We start from the raw sequence: 23,310 nt of genomic DNA on the forward strand, positions 1-23,310 counted from the left end.
AGCTCTGTTGGTTATAGGTTTTAAAGAGCTCACGGTGGACTTTTAAAAAAACGTGAGAGCATTTCTGGCTCCAGTGCCCTTCACACACTGTTTTGGACTCCCAACTTTTGTAGTGTGAAATAATGTTCGCATGGATCAATACAGCACAGGAACAGCCAAAGGGCCTACACTGCCCGTGCCGAATATGTTGCCAAGATAAACTAAACTCCTAAGCCTGTGTGTGATCCATATCCCTCCGTTCCTTGCATATCCACGTGTCTATCAAAAACCCCAAATCACCATCCATCACCACAACTGGCAGCGCGTTCCAATCACCCACCATCTCTGTGTAAAAAAAAAAAACTTGCCCCGCATGTCTTTGACATGGACAAGTTGGGCTGAAGGGCCTGTTTCTGTGCTGTACGATATGACATCTCATTTAAACTTTGCCCCTCACACCCTAAAGCTATGCCCTCTAGTCTTTAACATTTCCACCTGGGTAAAAAAGGTTCTGACTGTTTTCTCAATTCTTCCCTTACCCTTCTGACAATAATATTACATTTATACTTCCCAGTTATTGAACACCCAACCATGGGAAAATAGGTCAAGAGGGAATCTGGGGTAATTTAGAAGATCATTGAAATGAATGCACTCTCTTAGCAACAACTTATTTTGGAATTCCAGGGTGCAGGCCATCAGGATAAGGCTTTCTCCTCTGGTAATAACTTCTGTATTTACTTAAGACATAGGAGGAGGCCATTCAGCTCATCAAGTGTATGCCAGCTCACAGAGCAATCCCATTCCCCCGCACTATATTCCCTATAGCTGGCTCTGCTTCTTAGATCAGGGGCAGAAACACGTGAAAATATGCAACTGTTTCACAAGATGGCTAGTTCAATTGAAATCTTCAAGATGGAGATTCTTGTTCGGTAAGAATTGTTATAAAGAGCAGAACAAATGGACTTGAGGTACAGATTAACCACAAGCTACATTAATCTTGAAACAAATGTGGATTAGAATGCCTTGCACGCAGTCTGAAGGGGGCTCCAAAGACCCAAAACGTTGCATGTTCATTCCCTCAACAGATGCTGCCTGACCTGCCGAGTTCCTCCAACACTTTTGCTCAAGATTCCAGCATCTGCAGTCTGGAGTCTCCACCTTGGTTCTGTGATTATGTCTCAAGGTGACCACACTTCACAATTTCTCATTAGATACTCCAATGTACATATAAATCTTGGATAACTAGGTAAACTGTGTAATATCCAGTCCCAAATTTTTCTATCCACAGACAGCTCTCTGATTCAAAAGCAGTCAACAAGCCCCCATCATGCTATTTTAGAACAGAAAAAGGAGAAATAACTTCTGCAGATAAAAAGGAAAATAAAATGCAACAAGATGCATGTGATATATCCCATCCCACTGCTGCTGTTTACCAAAACAATGGGAGAAATGCCGGTATACACCCGAGAATAAAAAGTAGCAGAGCTTACCAAAGAAAGGCACACATGGAGGGTTAATGGATCGGAGTTTAGCCAAATACTTTTTATAGTGATCTTCACTCAATTCGTGAGCCTCCTCCAAAATTTTCTTTTGCCGACTTGGTATTTGCTATGAATGCAAACATTACAAGGAGAAAGTACTATGAGAAAAAATAATTTGAGCGAACCAATGTCCACATTTCTTTATTCAAATCTACAAAATGTAGTCACTGTTGAATTTGGACTTAGTTTAGCTGTCTCTTGAACACAATAACTGATTATTTGCTGTACTGCAACACAATACCTGAACAGTGTGAATGATCTACTCTGAGTCATTGTTAACTTGTGGCTTCTTGATTGCACAAAGTACATTCCAAATGCTATTGTAATTTTAAGGCTTTAAGTAATTTCTTCCCTTTCTTATATCTATTTTGTGGGACATGGGCTTGAGTTTGCATCTTCTATCTTAGAGTGCATTAAAAAGCAAACCAGAGTACAAAATTATCATGACTAAAAGGAGTTTTGATGTTTGTTTGACATATATTTTAATTTGAATTAAAACAAATTCATCATTTAATATTTAAACATAGAATATTTATTGCATTTTCCAAAGTGAAGAATTGCCATAAATTTTTCATCTATGTGAATAGGATTCATATCACTAATTGCATCGCATAGATCTATTAAAATATTCATGTCCAGGAAGTGTATTTTGTTGAAACCTATCCCATGACAAGGAGTTTGTCAATACCTGTATTTCACTATTTGAATCTGTATAAGAATATCTTTCCTCCATATAAGAAAGGATATGCAAGCAATGGAGGGTTATGGATCACATGCAGGCAGATGAGATTAGTTTATTTATGCATCGTGTACAAACAAAAACATTGCGGGCCAAAGGGCCTGTTCCTGTGCTGTACTGTTCTTTGATCAAAAGCAAGATAAGTGTAGTTTCTATACGTGAGCTGTGTCCAGTGATAATCAAAATGAAAATGGTCATTCACTTTTTTCTTGTATTTAATGCAGTGCAGCCTTCTGCTTTCACATAATTCTACATATTTCATTGGAACATATTTGGTTGCATCATACCTCAAACGTGTGATCCAGCCGATAGACAGGAGATGAATTCATGGCGCTAACCACCTCCAGCACACCATTAAAATTGTTTAGTTCCTGGAAAACCTGTAGGATCTCGATTATTCGACTGACAACTGCTATTCGTTCCTCCAAATTTTCAGTTTCTACTATGCACCTGAAAGTTAAAAAAATATATAAACTTGTGATGTAAATCAGGAATGCACTGTATTTTAAGATCAAATAAAATCTTTACTCACTGCATTGAAAGACAGGAATCTTTAACTATCATAAAATGTAATAATGCCAAGGAAGTCAGAATGGCAAGAATTCTTTTCACCATGCCACTGACAATTAATTGTTGGACAACACTAAAGTTAACGTTTTCAGAATTAGATTCAGAATTAGCAACCTTCACCGAAGCTCCTTCAGAGAAACATTTGCCCCAATATAGGTCAGATCTAGGTGCTCAATCCCCAACAGCCCACCACATCGGTTGTACATATGTGCTCGTTCTCCTCACCCAAGATGGTGACTGGACCTTAAGCAATGCAGTGTGACTTCACCCCAAAAGCAACTGACCAAGCTACGTCAACGTTGCCTACTGTGAAAGTAAACACTGGCTTATAATTTGAAGTACAATGAAAGTAAATCATAAATTAACAAAACATACATTAAAGACTTGTAAATAATTAAAAACATTAAGCTAAAGCAAAGTATTTTTTTTAATTACCTCCCCTAACCTTCTAAATCTTTACCACATAATCCCCACGGAAAGAAACTGAATCTCAGATCACGTATCAAGTCTGAGGAGATGCAGAAGTTAAGAGGTGCTTCTCCAAGACCAGATTCTAATCCACCTGCAGAATGAGCTGACAGACTTAGCCCTCCAAATTTATCCAAATACTCTGTCTTGCAATGTCTGAGATTTACTTTAGTTTGAATAACTAAGTTTGAATAAATAACAAGATTTAAAAGACACTTGGACAAGTACATGGATATGAACAATTGAGAGGGATGTGGGCCAAACGCAATCAAATGGGACCATCTTAAATGGGGCATCTTGGTCTGCACGGACAAGTTGGGTTGAAGGTCCTATTTCCGTGCTGTATGACTATAACTGAACATCAATGGTTCTGATCAAGTTTAATTACATTTTATTTGGTGAAAGCAAAATGCTAACTACTTTGTTTCACAAATTTAACCACATTAAAAACAGAAATTAAAATAGCTTGAGGATTTTATGAAGTATGACTACATAAGAAACAGAATAAGATTAAAATTGAAATGTTTTACACAGCACTAGGATTTTCATTTATACCTAATGTATGAGGTAACAGCACATTTTTTAGGATACCATGCACTAAATCCATGCTTTTGCCCTCCTAAAATGTCTGCATTGGTTGTCTAGTAAACAAAATCTGCCTGCTTCTATTTCAGCACAGAACTGTTGTATACATTGGCACTTTATCAAACCCTAATCAAACACAGATTGCTTACTTTTCAAACCATAAAGTGAGATTGGTAGTGTGTCGTATCATCTTCAGGAGATTTGAAGAGTTGATTTCTTTGTCATCCTTTGTCCACACACTTCCTACTAGTTCTGATGGCTGAACAGCTCTAAAATCCAGATTCATAAATGCATTAATCATATTGATGGTTATGTGAAACCTGACAAATGTTTAGCCTGATATTTTGAAAGATATGATCAGCAGTTCAAACTTCATCAATTCATTTCACGACAAATGTTCTAATTATACATTTACAAATTTACATCATTATTACAGTCAACAGCAAGATGAATTTCTAGAACTGCCTTGTCCAAAGCAGTTGGCTAAATGCTGCATTAAACCTAAAACAGCCATAAATAAAGCAAAAAACAAAAACAGCAATGTATTTTGTCCTTTAATTCATCTCACATATATAATCTGAAAGACATTTTTGAATTAATTTTAAGCATTTACAGTACCATTAGTTTCTTTGAGACTGACGAGAATTATCAATATTTAATTGAGCGTCATGAGATACATCTTGTAATTATAAAAATGAGCTTTTCAGAGACAGAATTATTCCAATGATTATTTTGATATTACAACCATTATGGGACAATAGCCACATTATTGATTGAAATATACAGCATGGACACAGTGCCATTGTCCCACCAAGTTCATGCTGATCACTCATCAAGAACATTTTGTATTAAAACTTGTAAAACCGTACTCAGTAAAATCTAAATCTTGTTGCTTATTTGCCCACAGTAAAGTGCTTCTAATTCTGAGTTCAGGTATATTCAACATCAACACGAGAAAAATCTTTACCTGTAAAGATCAGATTCTAATAATGTTAACTGTCTTGCAATTTCTATTGGATGCAAAGTTAGCAAGTCAAATGCTTCAATTTGACCAATTTTACTTATGTGCCATTCAATAGATGGGGGTGAACTTTGAAATGTAATAGCGTGCGACGGTCCATTTGCTTGTGCCTGTTTTTTCCGCAGAATTATTTTACTGATAGATTCAACCCATTTTTTCATGGCTTTACCTGCATCACAAACATGAGGGGATTACCACAATTAAACGTTGTTAATAAAACAAACTTGTCTTTGTAGATAAATTATTGTTGCAGAATTGTTGATCATTTTAGGACATCTCACCTCTAACTGTCCCAATGAATTCTTCTAGACGATATAACAACTCTGCATCTCTTTCAAAGTCATAGAAGTGATGTTCCACCCAGTGTCGACAAACATTCAAAACTCTTAAAAAAAAAAAATGCAATTAATAAAATGTTTTAATACATTTTGGAATTTTACCCATTCTCCTTATTATCGCTACTTGTTCAGCTTCTGTGAGTACAATTATTATCCCAAAATATTCCATTTAATTATACAAAAACTGGCACAATTTATAGATTATCTGATTTGACTGTAGAGCGTGTAAACATAAGCTTTTCACAGTATCTTGGTGCAGGTGATATTAATAAACCAGTAGCATTAATTTGTAAAACATGACAGGTTTATGAAGGAAGAAAAAAGCTTACTTCTACTGACTTTGACTTTAATATATTTTAAAACTTTTATATGTAACTTGAAACGGTGGAAGGTAGTCATACTTTGTAAATAAAGCACATTCTCTGAGGCTACTTAAGTGCAAATCTATTGGAGTATGGCATCATCAGATGCATCATTCAAAAGCTTTTCACTGGACCTCAGTGCACATGACAATAGTAAACCTAAACCACAGCATCTGAATAATTTCAAGGCATTATATCAAGTGTGGAATGTTTATGGTATTCACTGTTTCTGCACTAATACAACACTTTCATTTCACTGCACATCTCGTATGTGTATGTGACAAATAAACTTGACTTCACAATTACAGCAAATAGGCTGTCACATAATCTATGATGAACCAATATAATTGATGAGAAATGACTGGAATTCTGCTATTTTAACAAATGTATAATGTGTAGTGACTTAATAAGCATAGCATACAAGGAAATCAGTTACATATTAGGATAATAGGTTTTTTTGTTGAATCTTTAGACATCTATTCAAGATCACACTGCTATATGTTTTGTGCACTAAACAGCCAAACAATTGACCATTATGGATATATTTGACTAATCCCAATGTCTCTCCTTTTTATCTTTTAGGAAGAGAGCCTTCTTGTTTATGAGGAAGTTGTAAGTAATAATCCCGGTTCTAATGTCCCAAAAGCAAATTTGAAAAGATAAGCACATTGAACATGGTGAATTCAATGATTCCACGTCAAGGACACTGAGGACAGATCTCCAGTGTGCTAGAAACACTAACCTTTGGTTACTAGTGCCATGATCAAAGAAGAAAAATAAAAGGTCAAGATAGAGTGGATGTGGAGAGGGTGTTTCCAATAGTGGGATAGTCTAGGACTAGAGGGCACAGTCTCAGAACAAAAGGATGTACCTTTAGAATGGAGATGAGGAGGAATTTCTTTAGCCAGAGGGTGGTGAATTTGTGGAATTCATTGCGACAGATGGCGGTGGAGGCTAATTCATTGGGTATTTTTAAAGCAGAGATTGATAGATTTTTGATTAGTAAGTGTGTCAAAGAGAAGGCAGGAGAATGGAGTTGAGAGGGAAAAATAGATCAGCCATGATCAAATGGCAGAGCAAGCTCGATGGTTTGCGTGGCTTAATTCTGCTCATATGTCTTATGAACTTATGAAGAAATACATAAATTCTGATAGGTTAAGGCTTGATTTTAGGTCTCAGCAAGTCATAATCTGTATCAACAATGTGGTGAAGGATCTAAATATAATATTTCTGAGTCTGCTGATTACAACAAACTAGATGGGATTGTGAGTACAGAGGATGAAAACAGGCTTCAAGAGGGTGTGGACCAGCTGAGTGAGAACAAAGCACCTGGTGGTCTGACACCTCCTTTAATCTGGACAAAATTGAAATCCCCCTCAGAAGTGCCCTAAAAAATGTGGTCCCTAGGCCGGGTGAGAGGGCCGATCCCAGCCTCATTGGGACTTCCACGCCGATCGATGGGTCAAATTTGCCCCATGACAGGGGCTCTGGAACTCCGGCCCAGCCGGAACCGACAGATCTGTTCCCATTGCCAACTTCTGAGGTCAACATTGCGGGCTTTGGCCCCTCAGCGGACCGTTCAACTCCTCTCGGAGGCCGTGACCTCTGTTGGTCTGGCAAAATTAATAATCCGGCAAGTTTCTGGAACTATGGCTGCCGGAAAATCAGTGGTGGACCTGTTTAAATTTTAAATGAGGTTATCCACTTTGCTGCACGTCACAGAAGAGCCAAAGTACTTGTGAAATGGTAAGAGATTGGATAATGTGTTTGATCCAAGGAACCTACAAATGTTTGCACGTGACTAATTAAAGGTCAACATTCAGGTACACCTGGCAATCAGGAAGTTATATAGTAATTTAGCTTTTTGATTTCCAAGAGTAGCTGAATATAGAAATAAGGACATTTTATAGGAACTTACATTGGATTTAGCGCCCTGTTGCTAAATCACTTTAAAAGTCATTTTGAATCCCAATGCATCTTGTTTTCTCCATGTAGCACAACGAAAAGCTACTTACCTAAGCTGCACAGGTTGAACGTATTCTTTCCTAAATCTTTTTAATTCTGCACTAAGAGGTTGGTCACCATGTTCCAAAGCTTTCCGATCAGCTTCAGTAGGCTCGGGTTCTGGAATTTCAAATCTAACACACAACATGAAATTAAAATGTGCACATCCAAAATATTTTACAATTCATTCAGTAACTTACCTAAATGGCAGACTCAGCAAAATAATAATAAGGTAAATATTCACCACTACAAACATTATGTGCATCATTACTGTATTCACAATCATTAGCTTTCTTTCTTATCACTGATTGTGTTGTCTCCCATTGCACATGAGAATCAAAGAATACAAACATTTTATTTATTGATTGATACTGCGTGGAAACAAGCCCTTTTGCCCACTGAGCACGTCAACCACCCATTTATTCTAGTTCTACATTATCCCACTTTTTAAAAATTGTACTGTACCTTTACAGCAGAGAAAAGGGGTCAACTGCTTTTCCTCTGTACAAGCCTTCTTCCATCTTACTACACCTCATCTTATCCTTCGCTCCATAGATGCTGCCTCACCCGCTGAGTTTCTCGAGCATTTTTATCTACTTTCTCCTTATCAACATATCTTTCTATCCCTTTCTCGCTATATTCTGCTATTGTTCATCTTTTATTTTGTTTGTGCTATTTGTTGCAGCCACTCAGCTATTCCATATTATCAACATACGATTTTCTAACTCCACAAAATTCTGCCAAGTTCAAACCACTATGACTATTCCTCGCCCACCATCCATGTAGCCAGAAAGTCACAGAAATGCTGAATTACGAGAAAATATACAAATAGCTCAAAAATTATTTTAATTCCCATTATGAAAATTCTCCATCTATTACAACAATTCTCCCTCCTGCCAAAGGCAGAATGCCTGACACATTTTCCTCACACCAACTATGTTACTCTATTGCACAACCTAGCCCAACACAATTCAGACAAGAATGATTCACCATCAGCTCCCTCCCATACATTCCCACTCCTAGTTTGCTCTGGATTCCTTTGTCAGTCTCCCATTTACCACCCTCTAAGATGCTTATGGTAAAAAGCTGCAGAATACTATTATATGAAACAGATGGAGAGTGATAGATTGATTGAAAATGAATAAAAGGGTTAAATTCAACTGGTAAAAGTGTGGTAGAAGAAATAAGGGAAGGGAGTAATCCAGTTCACAAGGTTCAGAATAAAAGAAATGAAATGAGATGGACTAAGACACCAAGAGTGACAATAGTTTCACATCACTGGGTGGCGCCAGCAATGGCTGCCTCGCCAACAGTTTGTCTGTACCTTTCTTCTTTTGTTGTTTGCTTGTATGTGTTAAATGTATGTTTTAGTGTTCTTTAGCTTGTTTTATGTGCGAGGAATGGGGGGGGGGGGGGGGGGGTTGGGGGGATGGAGATGCATTTTTTTCCCGTATCTTATATCCGTCCGCAATGCGGCCTAACATCGAGGAGGCCGACTTCGGGAGCTCCGACGCGGGAGCCTGCGGACTTACCATTGTGGAGCCCGCGATCCCTTTGCCAGGGATCAACCTCTGAGCTCCACCTGTGGGAGCCTGTGAACTTTAACATCGTGGAGCTCGTGGTCTCTGGTCAGAGGCAAACTTCGGGAGCTGCAAGCCACAGGAGCTTCGATTGCCCCGACACGGGAGCTTCGACCGCCCCGACACGGGAGCTACGATTGCCCCGACACGGGAGATTCGATCGCTCCGACAAGGGAGCTTCGATCGCTCTGACTGAGGATGGTTCGATTGCCCCGACTACGGGAGAATAAAGAGGAAGAAGATTCAACTTTATTGCCTTCCATCACTGTGAGGAATGTGGGGAACCCGCTGTGGTGGATGTTTATGTTAATTTTTATGTAGTTGTGTGTCTTGCTGCTTTTTTTTTAGTATGACTGTATGGTAATTCGAATTTCACTGTACCTTAATTGGTACATGTGACAATAAACAGACCGTGAAACCTTGAATCCCTACATGACTATACAACTGACTACCTCCAAGATGGACCAAAGGTCACTGTCATAGAGGGGTTTTCCTGATCCATAACTACCAGCAACACATCAGTACAATGCACTCCAGATGCACTGAAAGTGGAATGTCTAAACTTTGGCCTAAAGCTTTTCTCTAACCATTATCTGTGATTAGATAATGAAATAAAGAAAGTACCTTGGAGACAGCTTATGGAAAATAAACCACAGCCAAATACAAGTAAATATGTACAGAAATATTTTGCAATCTAAAATAATTGTGAGCAAAGATATATTAGCAAGTGTTCTCTTTCCCTAACTTCAGAGTCATCAGTTTTCTTCATAGCATACACGACTTGAAGCTTTCACATGTTATGGACCACTGTGTAATTTAGTGATTCAATTTAATGAAAGTTCCTGGCTTAAGGCAGCTACGTTTCTCCCTTTCCCCCCTACATTAAGATAATAATGAACTGCAGCACAAAATATTAACATACCTTTCAATTAAAAGGCTAAGCAACTCCTGAGGTTTGCAGAAGGAACGATACGTTGTGAGAAATGTCCTAACAAAGTTTGGATCTGGAAAAATAGAAAACATTTTGAACACGGCTCCCTTAACACGACTCATGCAAATATACATTTCCCCCTGAAAATAAAATATGTAATTGAGATGTCAAAAAAGCCTACTTCATAATATATTGGTTTATTATTTCCATTGCATGATGCATCAAAAAAAAATCATCAATTATAAATAGTAAAACATTGATCATGTGCCAGTGCATTCATATATAATGTTTGGGACAAAGACCCATCATTTATTTATTTGCCTCCGTACTCCACAATTTGAGATTTGGAATAGATAAAATCACATGTGGTTAAAGTGCATATTGTCAGATTTTATTAAAGGGTATGGTTACACATTTTGGTTTTACCATGTAGAAATTACAGCTATGTTTATACATAGCCCCCCCCATTTCAGGGAACCATAATGTTTGGGACACATGGCTTCACAGGTGTTTGTAATTGCTCAGGTGTATTTAATTGCCTCCATAAAGCAGGTATAAGAGAGCTCTCAGCACCTAGTCTTTCCTCCAGTCTATCCATCACCGTTGGAAACTTTTATTGCTGTTTATCAACATGAGGAGCAAAGTTGTGCCAATGAAAGGCAAAGAAGCCATTATGAGAATGAGAAACAAGAATAAAACTGTTAGAGACATCAGCCAAACATTAGGCCTTCCAAAAGCAACTGTTTGGAACGTCATTAAGAAGAAAGAAAGCACGGGTGAGCTTACTAATCGCAAAGGGACTGTGTTGAATGATGAGATCCAAACACAGGGGTAATAAGTCATAGTCTTTACTGCAGTACAAGTGGAGGGAACATTACAATGCTTTCATCTCTGTGGTCAGCATCAAGTCTGTCGGGAGACATTGACGAGCTATCTTAACAGCATTACCTGTCCAGGGTAGGGATGAAGATCTGGATGCATAATCTGTGTGGTGATAGATATAGTAAAGACAGACTAATCAACATCCTTCCTCTTAAGGAATTAACTCATAATAAAATAGATCTGATAATTACATACAAAATATATGTACCACTGATTACATGTGTTAAATATAAGTAAGCTGAAGGGAATAACACCAGAGACAGTTCAAACGTAATCCTGGTACTTTAGGTTAGACTTGCAGGTGTGACCTGCACATGCACGGTACAGTCCCGCATTTACTCCCTTCACCAGAGAGGAGATCGGTGGTAAATCAGGTGCACGCATTTGTGACCAATGCTCGGCTAATGGAAAGGTTTGCCATTACTGTAAACGCAGAAATCACTTCATCCACTGCTGTTGCTCGCGTGGGAACAGTGCAGAGACAAAGCAATCTGTGCACCTGCTACAGCCAGAAGGTTTACAGACAGAGCCTTCCCACGTGACTCCCACATCAACCACTCTGACTAACGAGGAGATGCTGCCTACTATCGAGGGACTGAGTATAAACACACATTTCTTGTCGGACTTGTCTTGTAAACACCGAGATCTCATGGTCACTCTCCTCATTAACGGGACGAGTGTTGTTGCTAAGCTCGACATTGGAGCTCGTTGCAACGTTCTGTTCTTATCTGAGCTCCACAAGATTCGGAAAGCTGAGGTCATCAAACAAATTGTTGCCACGTTACTTCCCTTCAGAGGGGGTGCAGTGCACCCTGTTGGAGGAATCGAGTTACAGTGCCATCTAGCATCACGTGTCTACAATCTGAGCTTCTTTATTGTCCGAGAGAAAGTGACTTCTCTGCTAGGCATTGATGCCTGTAACAACCTAGGTTTGGTCACCTTCGGTACTGCGGTTCATCAACTGCCTGCAACACGTGGCTCTACAGTTCCTGGCACAATACAGAAATCTCTTTGACAGCAAGGTTGACAAGCTTCCCATCAAGTACACAATCACGACCGACCCTGAGGTCCTGCCAGTTTTCAATAGGCAATAGACAATAGGTGCAGGAGTAGGCCATTTGGCCCTTCGAGCCAGCACCGCCATTCAATGTGATCATGGCTGATCATCCCAAATCAGTACCCTGTTCCTGCCTTCTTCCCATATCCTCTAACTACGATACTTTTTAAGAGCCCTATCTAGCTGGCAAAACAGGCACTAGTATCACAAGTTCGCACACCATCCAGTCCAAGCTATAACGAGATGTTCAAAAAAGATGGTATGACAAGACGAGTAGACCACTTCCACCACTAGCCAAGGGACAAGTGGTCCATCTACAAACTGCTCCCAAATCACGTTCATATCTGGTCAATGTCGACAGCGGCACCTAGACGTAATAGACAGCACATCCTGCCTGTGAATGAACCGTGCCAAAGAGATTTCCATATTGTTGCAGGAACTATTGAGTAGAGCCACGTGTTGTAGACAGTTGATGAACCGCCGTACCGAAGGTGACCAAACCTAGGTTGTTACATGCATCAATAGCTAGCGGAGAAGCCACTTTCTCTCGGACAATAAAGAAGCTCAGATTGTAGACATGTGCGCTAGATGGCACTGCACCCCCTCCGAAGGGAAGTAACGTGACAAGTTTGTTTCATGACCTCAGCTTTCCGAATCTTGTGGAGCTCAGATAAGGACAGAACGTTGCAACGAGCTCCATTGTCGAGCTTAGCAATAACACTCGTCCCGTTAATGAGGAGAGTGACCATGGATCTCGGTGTTTACAAAACAAGTCCAACCAGGAACATTACAATGCTTTCATCTCCGTGGTCAGCATCAAGTTTGTCTGGAGACAGTGACGTGCAATCTTAACAGCATTAACAGTCTAGGGTAGGGATGAAGATCTGGACTGGAATACAGAAGGAATGTGCAGCATGCATAATCTGTGTGGTGAGATATAGTAAAGACAGACTAATCTATAGACTGACAGGCCAAGGAAGACCTCCACAGCTGATGACAGAAGAATTCTATCTATATAATAAAGAAAAATCCCCAAACACTGTCAAACAGATCAGATCTACAGGAGTCAGGTGTGGATTTGTCAATGACCACTGTCCGTAGAAGACTTCATGAACAGAAATACAGAGGCTACACTGCAAGATGCAAACCACTAGTTAGCCTCAAAATTAGGATGGTCAGGTTACAGTTTGCCAAGAAGTACTTAATAGAGCAACTACAGTTGTGGAAAAAGGTCTTGTGGGCAGATGAGACGAAGATTAACTTGTGATGGCAAGAGCAAAGTATGGAGGAGAGAAAGAACTGCCCAAGATCCAAAGCATACCACCTCATTTATGAAACAAGGTGGTGGGGTTGTTATGGCCTGGGCATGTCAAGTCAAGTCAAGTTTATTTGTCACATACACATACGAGATGTGCAGTGAAATGAAAAGTGGCAATGCTCGCGGACTTTGTGCAAAAAGACAAACAAACAAACAGCCAAACAAACTATAAACACAATCATAAACACACACATATTCTTTTACATATTAAATATTGGAAGGAAAAACGTTCAGTAAAGTTAGTCCCTGGTGAGATGGGAGTTTACAGTCCGAATGGCCTCTGGGAAGAAACTCCTCCTCAACCTCTCCGTTCTCACAGCATGGCAACGCAGGCGTTTGCCTTACCGTAGCAGCTGGAACAGTCCGTTGCATGGGTGGAAGGGGTCTCCCATGATTTTATTGGCTCTGGAGTTGCACCTCCTGATGTATTGTTCCTGCAGGGGGGCGAGTGAAGTTCCCATAGTGCGTTCGGCCGAATGCACTACTCTCTGCAGAGCCTTCTTGTCCTGGGCAGAGCAATTCCCAAACCAGATGGTAATATTTCCGGACAAGATGCTTTCCACAGCCGCTGCGTTGAAGCACTGGAGGATCCTCGGAGACACTCTGAATTTCCTCAATTGCCAAGGCACTGCCTTGCCTTACTCACGAATGCTGCGGCGTGTGATGTCCATGTCATATCCTCAGAGACGTGGACTCCCAGTATTTAACACAGCTCACCCTATCCACAGTATCCCCATTTATCCTCAATGGAGTGTACGTCCTCGGATGATGTGCCCTCCTAAAGTCCACGATCAGCTCCTTCGTTTTTTTGATGTTCAAGAGGAGGCTGTTATCCTGGCACCAGAGTGCTAGATCAGCCACCTCCTCCCGGTAGGTCTTCTCATCGTTGTCTGAGATCAGGCCCACCACCACAGTGTCATCAGCAAACTTAATTATTGAGTTGGAGCTGAACCTAGCCACACAGTCATGTGTGTACAGGGAGTACAATAGGGGGCTGAGGACGCAACCCTGGGGCGATCCTGTGCTCAGGGTGAGGGACTTTGATCCTCCCATCTTGACTACCTGGGGCCTGGCGGTGAGAAAGTCCAGGACCCAGGCATACAGGGAGGTGTTGAGCCCCAATTCCATTAGCTTCCCGGCCAGTCTGGTGGGGACTATCGTGTTGAAGGCTGAACTGAAGTCTATGAACAGCATCCTCACGTAGCCCCCCTTCTGGCTGTCAAGATGAGAGAGAGCAGTGTGCAAAACCTGGGAGACCGCATCGTCCGTGGATCTGTTCGGACGGTATGCGAACTGCAACAGGTCCATGTTGCGAGGGAGGAAGGCGCAGATGTGTTTCTTCACCAGCCTCTCAAAGCATTTCATGACTACTGAGGTAAGGGCCACCGGACGGTAGTTATTCAGACAGGCTGGGGAGGCATTTTGGTTTCTGAAGGTATGGCTGCTGAAGGTACTGGCTCACTTATCCTTATTGATGATACAATTGCTGATGGTAATAGCATAATGAATTCTGAAGGGTATAGACACATCCTATCTGCTCAAGTGCAAACAAATGCCTCAAATCTCATTGGCTGGCAGTACATTCTACAACAAGACAATGCCCCCAAACATACTGCTAAAGCTACAAAGGAGTTTTTCCAAAGCTAAGAAATGGTAAATTCTTGAGTGGCCAAGTCAATCAACCGATTTGAACCCAATTGAGCATGCCTTTTATATGCTGAAGAGAAAACTGAAGGGGACTAGCCCCCAAAACAAGCATAAGCTAAAGATGGCTGCAATACAGGCCTGGCAGAACATCACCAGAAAAGATACCCAGCAACTGGTGATGCCAAGTCAAGTCAAGTTTTATTTGTCACATACACACACAAAATATGCAGTGAAATGAAAGTGGCAATGCCTGCGGATTGTGCAAAAAACTACAGAACAGAATAATGTCCTTGATCGTGATGTCCATGAATCGTAGACTCATTGCATGCAAAGGATATGCAACAAAATACTTTACATGACATTGCTGTGTCCCAAACATTATGGTGCCATGAAATGGGGGGGGGAATATGTATAAATACAGCTGTAATTTGTGCATGGCGAAACCAAAATGTATAAAAATGGCCTATATTAAAATCTGACAATGTGCACTTTAACCCACGTGTGATTTGTTCTCTTACAAATCTCAAATTGTGGAGTACAGAGGCAAATAAATAAATGATGGGTCTTTGTCCAAAACATTATGGAGGGCACTATATACAGTATATTATGCACTTTATTCCTTATACCATTTAAGTTCTGCAATACAATATCAGTGCAGACATTGAATACCAAAGCAGTACACATTACCTCATTTTCCAAGCATGTAAGTCACAAATTTTGTTTATAATATTCACTTAATACTTTGAGGGTGGGAAAGCATGATGAAAAATAGAAAATGTAGATATAAGCAAGCATTTCACACTTCTTCAAAGGAAAGTCATGTACAAATATATATATTTATTACTATCAATTTATTAATCAGAGCCAGCACCACAATTGAAGATTAACAATAGCAACAAAATAGAATATAACTTTTTGAGGTCCAGAAACTAGAATATATTTTGCAAAACTATCTTTAAGTAAGTAATATTAAAGTCCAACACTTCTGAAGTTTTTATTTGTTCTGCTCTATATGCCAATTCACAAAAATCAGCAAAGCCATCGGGGAAAGTCTTTCCCTATTTGGCACATTCAAGATATTCTCATTCCAACACCTCTCTTCAACAAAGTTTATTTTTTGCTTCCAGCATTACATTTAATATCTGTGTTTCTACTTGCCTGCCTCTGATGAAGATAATGCAACCAATAAACAAGTCATTAAACCTGGAGACAAAGAATTACAAATGCTGGTTTACAAAAAAAAGGCACAAAATGCTGGAGTAACTCAACAGGTCAGGCTTCTCCTCTGGAGAACATGGATAGGTGATGTTTCTGGACTGATACTTCTTCAGACTGCTCTCTAAGTCATTAAAGCAGCCTTCTCTGAGCAGACTATCATCAACATGTATTGCATTTGCCTCTCTACTTGGATAGTTGAGTGGCTAATTATCCAACTGAAGATCGTATTATCCAAAAATGAAAATCAAATATAGAAAATGTCCACTTCTACTGCGCAGTTTGCTGATGTGTACATGAGTAAAGATGCTGAGGAATGCCACACAGCATCTTTTGATTCCTCAAGTCCTTTGCCAGTTCTTTTTCTTCCTAGTTTAAGTGCCTTTGCCTCACAAGATGCCACTGCTGCTGAACGCCTACCTTCAAGGTTTCAGGGCTGCCGGCCTGCCTGACTTCCTGCAGCAACAACAAAAAGTGGACGTCTGATTTGTAAAATGACAGCGCAGTGGACATCTTGGGTTCAGGTCTCGTGTCTATGGTAGTTTGACCAGAGCGGCAGCAGAAACTACCGAACCGCCCAGCGAGCTCTGCAAATCAAAACAGCAGATATATGTTTTCATAAGCACGTCAGTTTATCTTTTAAACTGTTTCAATGCCACCTGCAGAACTCCAAACATTGTGGTGCCAATGGTCAGCTTTGATGTGCACATGCCAGATATGGCATTACATGCACTCTGTATCCCCAACAGGTCTCCACAGGATTGGTTCAAAATCAACCAGGCGCAGGGTCCCATTCAAACATCCAGAATAGTGCATTTGGTAGAACTTTCAGTCATTGAGTGTTAAATGCGCGCTGCCAGTCAGGCAGGATAAAGAAATGAAATAGGGTTGGGCGCAGGATGAGCAAAAATAAGCTCTGCTAAACAAACTGCTTATTTATAATATATAGTACCGTAGTTGTCCCTGTCTACAAATAATCTAGTATTAACTAATCTGTTTGGCTAACATGCAAAACAAACTTGTCAATGTACACACGACAATAATAAATGTAAACCTAAATAAGTAATGTTTTATTTGCTGTGTAAACTCTAAACGTTGGGTCACTTGTCAGTCACAAAGGTTACACAGATCACCTATCATGGACTCTGCCACATCTACTTAAAATCTTATTATAAAATAAATCATTCCAGATATTTAGTTAATGAGATAATTGCAGTATCTACAAAATTGATTCAAAGGCACAACCTTCCATATGTTCTCACACACTCACAATTGGCCCTGAAAACAGGTTTTCATCATCTTAGAATGTGTTAAATCCCATAACCCTGTGCGCTTTTCCATATATTTAATTTAGCTTATCTGAATATTATTCATTTTGACAAAATGATTGTTCTTCTTATCTGCTACCTACAGGAAAATGTTTCTCCCATGCTTTAGCTCTCTTTGGTCAGCTTCAAACCTAATTATATATTCATAGTTCATGTCAAATAGTTTGCTTATACAGGTGCACAACCTTTTATCCGACAGCCTTGGGACCAGACACTTTTCGTAATTCAGAATTTGTCGGTCTTCGGAATGGAAATGTTTTAGCGTAGATTTTAATGGCTGGCTCAGTGGTAGAGTGCTCGGCTCATATCCGCAAGGTCGCGAGTTTGCGCCTTGATCCCGGCAGTTACTCGGTCGCGAGTTTGAGTCTTCAATGTAGGTTTTTTTTTGCAGAATAAATGTTTGTATGAAATGCAGTGTGTTGAATGAATTCCTCAATTTGTAAATGTGCCCGCAGCGTTGAATCACCTCCCGCACTCATGTCACCCTAGTGGGGCTACATGCCCTTAGGCGATCTAAGGTCGCGAGTTTGCGCCTTGATCCCGGCAGTTACTCGTCGCGAGTTTGAGTCTTCAATGTAGTTTTTTCTTGCAGAATAAATGTTTGTATGAAATGCAGTGTAGGAGAGGTGTACTGACTGTGTGGGCAGAACTTTGGAAGTGATTGCCCACCAGTCTAAAAAGCCGCTGTGTCTCCCTGTCCCTGGGATAGCAGGGGGCGATCAAACAGCACAATACCCCCCTCCCCCTCCAACTCCAGAGGAATCCGCTCCCCGATGGGCCGCTACGGCGCCAAGTGGCAGTTTACCCACAGCCCGAGCTGCGCCTCCTCATCCGCCACCCCAAGACTTACCTTGCACACCATCAGGTTCTGCCCCTACGTGTTCCTCTGGAGTTGGAGCGGGGCTGGGCTGGAGTTGCTGCTGGCTGTGGGTCTCTGGGATCTCCGTCCTTGCAGTGGGCCTGGGGGTTCCTGTTGGTCCTGACGTCACCGGCCACCCCCATGGACAGGAGCTGAGACTGGGAACTGTACCGCCCTAGCCCCCTCCCTCTGCAACTGCAAACAACCCCACTCTCCTGCAAGGGCGGTACAGTTCCCGGAGGATAGCAGGTGGCCGGAGACGTCAGGACCAACAGGAACCCGCTCCCCGATGGGCCCCTACGACGCCCCGAGCTGCGCCCCGTCATCCGCAACCCAGGTTCCTCTGTAGTTGGAGCGGGGCTGGGCTGCTGTTGGCTGTGGGTCTCTGGGTTCTCCGTGCTTGCGGTGGGCCTGGTGCTCGACGTCCAATTGGTCCTGACGTCTCCGGTGACTCGCACCGATCTGCTGCCATCGCCGACGTGAAGACAGTACAAAGCCCCCGCGCCGGTGCAATGAGCGGGGAGCTGGAGAGGGGAGGGAAGGGGTCACACACATGGCCGGGAAGCAGAGGGGTGTAGATGGGGGTGGTGACAGATGGGGCCAACAATGAGTGGAGAAAGACAGAAACACCGACGTGCAAAGGAGACCTACAACAGCGCATGATCTCTCTCCCGTGGCAGGTGACTGTCGCTGGGAAACTGAAGGGAGCGACAATCTGCTGCTGCCTCCCCAAGTTAAAGAGTTCCCACGGTAGACTCACGATACATAGGCGGCCTAGCTCGGGGATTCTTGAATCCCCCGAATAAATAATAAAGACGAGATAAACGTTAAGTAAAACTTTAAACATAAACTGGTGAGCTTTGGTGTGCAGACGACATCCTGGAAAAAATGTCCGGTTTCTTCCAGGTAGGCGATATACCCTCCCTGGCAATATACCCTCCACTTCTCTTTTATGAAGGGGATTTAGTTCCCCTTTCTTCGAGGACCGACCGGAGGTTCCGCTGTCACCTCTGCGGGCCGCCCTCGGTGAACGTCCTGTCTCCCCGTCCCTGGGATAGCAGGGGGCCATCAAACAGCACAATACCCCACTCCCCCTCCAACTCCAGAGGAATCCGCTCCCCGATGGGCCGCTACGGCGACAAGTGGCAGTTCGCCCATAGCCCGAGCTGCGCCCCCTCATCCGCAACCCGGGTTCCTCTGGAGTTGGAGCGGGGCTGGGCTAGAGTTGTTGCTGGCTGTGAGTCTCTGGGATCTCCGTGCTTGCAGTGGGCCTGGGGGTCGGTGTCCCGATGTGGGGGCGCAGCTCGGGTTGTGGGCGAACTGCCACTTGTCGCTGTAGCGGTGCATCGGGGAGAGGCTTCTGGTGGTCCTGACGTCTCTCAGCTCCTGTCCAGGGGGATGGCCGGAGACGTCAGGACCAACAGGAACCCGCTCCCCGATGCGCCGCTACAGCGACAAGTGGCAGTTCGCCCACAGCCCGAGCTGCGCCCCCTCATCCGCGACCCGGGTTCCTCTGTAGTTGGAGCGGGGCTGGGCTAGAGTTGCTGCTGGCTGTGAGTCTCTGGGATCTCCGTGCTTGCAGTCAGTGTCCCGTTGGTCCTGACGTCCCCGGCCACCCCCCTGTACAGGAGCTGAGACTGGGAACTGTACCGCCCTTGCCCCCTCCCTCTGCAACTGCAAACAACTCCAGCTTTTTTGTGTAACCACAGTTCCCAGTCTCAGCTCCTGTACAGGGGGGTGGCCGGAGACGTCACAGCCCGAGCCATCACCTGCTGCCCCTACGGGGACAGCGGAGAGCGTGTTCCTCTGGAATTGGAACGGGGCTGGGCTGCTGCTGGCTGTGGGTCTCTGGGATCTCTGTGCTTGCAGTGGGCCTGGGGGTCGGTGTCCCGTTGGTCCTGACGTCTCTGGTGACTGGCACTGGCTCCGGCGTGAAGACAGTGCAAACCCCCCGCGCCGGTGCAATGCGCGGGGAGCTGGAGAGGGGAGGGAAGGGGTCACACACATGGCCGGGAAGCAGAGGGGTGGGTGTAGGTGGGGTGAAACTGAAGGGAGCGACAATCTACTGCTGCCTGCACGCCGAGTTAAAAAAGTTCCCACGCAAGACTCACGATACACTGTGTATCGTGAGTCTACCGTGGGAACTTTATAACTCAGCGGGCAGGCAGCAGCATATTGTCAATTATTAACCCTCCCGCGCAATATACCCTCACCTTCTCTTTTATGAATGGGGATTTAGTTCCCCTTTCTTCGAGGACCGACCGGAGGTTCCGCTGTCACCTCTGCGGGCCGCCCTCCGTGAACGTTTTCAAGGACCTTTATTCAAGGACTGAAAAAATGTCGCTATTCGGAGGTTTTCGTTATTTGGATCGTCGGATAAAAGGTTGTGCACCTGTATTTATAACTCTTAATAGCTTAAATTACCCCAAAACAAATCTAGACTGGCAATCTTGTACTGAAACATTGCAAGCTGATTTAAAAATAATTCTGGTATTGCCTGTCCAAGCTCTTTCAATGTAATGTTTGGAAGATGGATCACAATCAATGTCCCTCTGGTGGTTCTTCCTCCAGATTTACAGATGTCCTACCACGGCTGGTATTTTTTTGACAGACTTCAATGTTACAAATGGTAGATGCAGTGGGAATCATAACTAGACAATTGATTTTTGGAAACATTATAAAGAGTATATTTATAGGAGCAGAAATATTTAAATAAAGAACACAATCTGCTAGAGTAACTTAAATGGGTCAGGCAGCATTTCTGGAGAAAACGGATAGGTGGTATATATATATGGGACGAGATCCATCTTCAGACAGAGATAATCTTCATCCAGTCAGGTTTGTGCTAATGATGATCACTGTATCCCACATAGATGATTAATCTTGTCCATGTCAAATTATTTGAAAGGTTACATGTTCAAATACTTCAGGAAAAATTTGGAGCTTTGCATCACGTGAAGAAAATATCTTAAAGACTTACTCCCTTAAAATAAACCCATTTTCTGGATACAGGACCAGTCCTGAAAAAAAAAACAGAGTGCTGGAGTAACTCAGCGGGACAGGCAGCATCTCTGGAGAGGCATGATTAGGTGACGTTTTGGATTGGGACCCTTCCTCAGATTAATTGTAGTAGGGGTGTGGGGGAAGAAAGCTGGAAGAGCTTGTCTTTTGAATGTCCATTGGCTTCAGTCGATATAGGCTGTGGGCCGAGGAGCTTTTTTGTGCAGTTTCATGACCCAACTCATGGAACTACATGAAATGTTCACATTGTGTAAAAATATTATATAAATCATCCTGAAACTCGTCAAGAACAAAACTTGTACATCTTTTATTAAATTAGAGAAAAAACTGAAATTTTTTGGGTATTTTTAGTCCAATCAAAGCACGTTTAACATTGAGACGGACGCCAGTTGGCCAATCACGCGCTTTGTTTCAGGCTAGCTAGGCAGGGAGCACACATCATGGCTGAGAGTGCTTCTACTGATGCCTGTTTTACTGGAGATTCTGATGAAGGTTCTTTGTTGTTCTGTGGAATACATGTTGTGGAAACTTGCAGCAGGGTAATTGAATTTAGTGAGAAAAGCATTAAGAAGTCTGAAGAATATGCAGCTAAGTGGATGGACGAGGAAGAAAGTCTTGAAAGCAAAGTCGCTGCTAAGGTGCTGCAACACAAAGAGGACAGCCAATTTGTGAAACCAGTCAAACTTTGTGAATCAACTGGAACTGAAAGGTAAGATCTAAAGTCTGAATTTAAGAAAATTAATCTGTATAATTGTGCCCTTTTATTCATTCATTCATTCATTCACTCATTCATTCATGAAGTTCAGGGCTTAAATTATGTGTATCCATAACAAAGTAAATTAAACATTTTCACTAATGCCAGCTTGTTGTAGTCTAATAAATCTTTAACATCTAATCTCGGAGCTGCCTGCGATCACTTACCGAGTAAAAGTGCTCCGACCACGCGGCTTTAACATAGTGATGCCACGGTCTCTGTTAAGAAGCGGCCGATTCACGAATGTGGAGCCGCGGAGTATGTTTGGATCATCTCCGCGGAGGGGAGGGAGGCTGTACATTGTGCCGTCCATAGTGACCGTTTCCAGGCAACGACCATGGAGGAAAACGGAGGAATATTGATTGAACATTATAGGCTTCCATCAGAGTGATAAATGGTCAGAATTGGTTGATGTTTATGTAGAAATGAATTGGTGTATGTGAACTTGAACTAATTATCTATGGTAGAAAATTCTATTATTAGGAGGCAGCAGTGTATCTCGCGTTATCATGCAGAGCGCTATCGTCACTTCTGCGTCACATAACAACGATAAATCGAGCTATAGCAAGGTCTAGAAGGAAGAACGGTAATGATAGGACTCAAACAACAATTATTTGTATTTATATGATGTTACTTTGATAAATGAAAAGATGAGGATGTTGATTTATTTTACTTTTCATTCTTTTTATGCTTTCTTTTTCCTCTTTCAATTGAGTTCAAGATGCTGAAAACCCTGAAGCAGGTGAATCACCTCAAGAGGCAGTTCCTGATGGTAAAGCAGATGAGCTGGCCCCAAAGAGACTGCTTCGATCCATCGTCTTTTCCTTCATCATCAGTATGCTGCTAGTCATCAACCATCAACTCCAACAGACACAGCTAGATACCCAACCCTACCCAGACCTGACACAGATGTGTTTGTGATTGGAGTCGCTGTGTCACAACGTATTGGAGCAGAATTATTATTGCACACTCGAAAAGGCAACAGGAGAAGGAGTACGAGTCTATGAAAGATTAGCTCTTATCTGGGACCAGCTGTCATCTAAACTTTGACATCCTTGCACTGTTTCACAGCTCATTTCATGGAAAATCCAAATCCAATGTTGCTTGTAAG

At 42.2% G+C, this 23,310-nt stretch overlaps 1 protein-coding gene across 2 annotated transcripts in view; it reads right to left on the bottom strand.

Moving 5' to 3' along the window:
* LOC129699513 (son of sevenless homolog 1) overlaps positions 1-23,310 on the bottom strand; it is a 147,077-nt gene that overhangs the window by 14,037 nt on the left and 109,730 nt on the right. For both annotated transcript variants that reach the window (XM_055639372.1, XM_055639371.1), the window contains exons 11-17: positions 10,110-10,191; positions 7,619-7,741; positions 5,185-5,288; positions 4,850-5,072; positions 4,032-4,151; positions 2,547-2,709; positions 1,470-1,587 (exon numbers count right to left, since the gene is read on the bottom strand). In XM_055639372.1, coding sequence (XP_055495347.1) covers positions 1,470-1,587; positions 2,547-2,709; positions 4,032-4,151; positions 4,850-5,072; positions 5,185-5,288; positions 7,619-7,741; positions 10,110-10,191 — 933 coding nt within the window. The remainder of the gene's footprint in view (positions 1-1,469; positions 1,588-2,546; positions 2,710-4,031; positions 4,152-4,849; positions 5,073-5,184; positions 5,289-7,618; positions 7,742-10,109; positions 10,192-23,310) is intronic.

The sequence above is a fragment of the Leucoraja erinacea genome, chromosome 8, assembly GCF_028641065.1.
Source record: "Leucoraja erinacea ecotype New England chromosome 8, Leri_hhj_1, whole genome shotgun sequence".
NCBI classification, from domain to species: Eukaryota; Metazoa; Chordata; class Chondrichthyes; order Rajiformes; family Rajidae; genus Leucoraja; species Leucoraja erinaceus.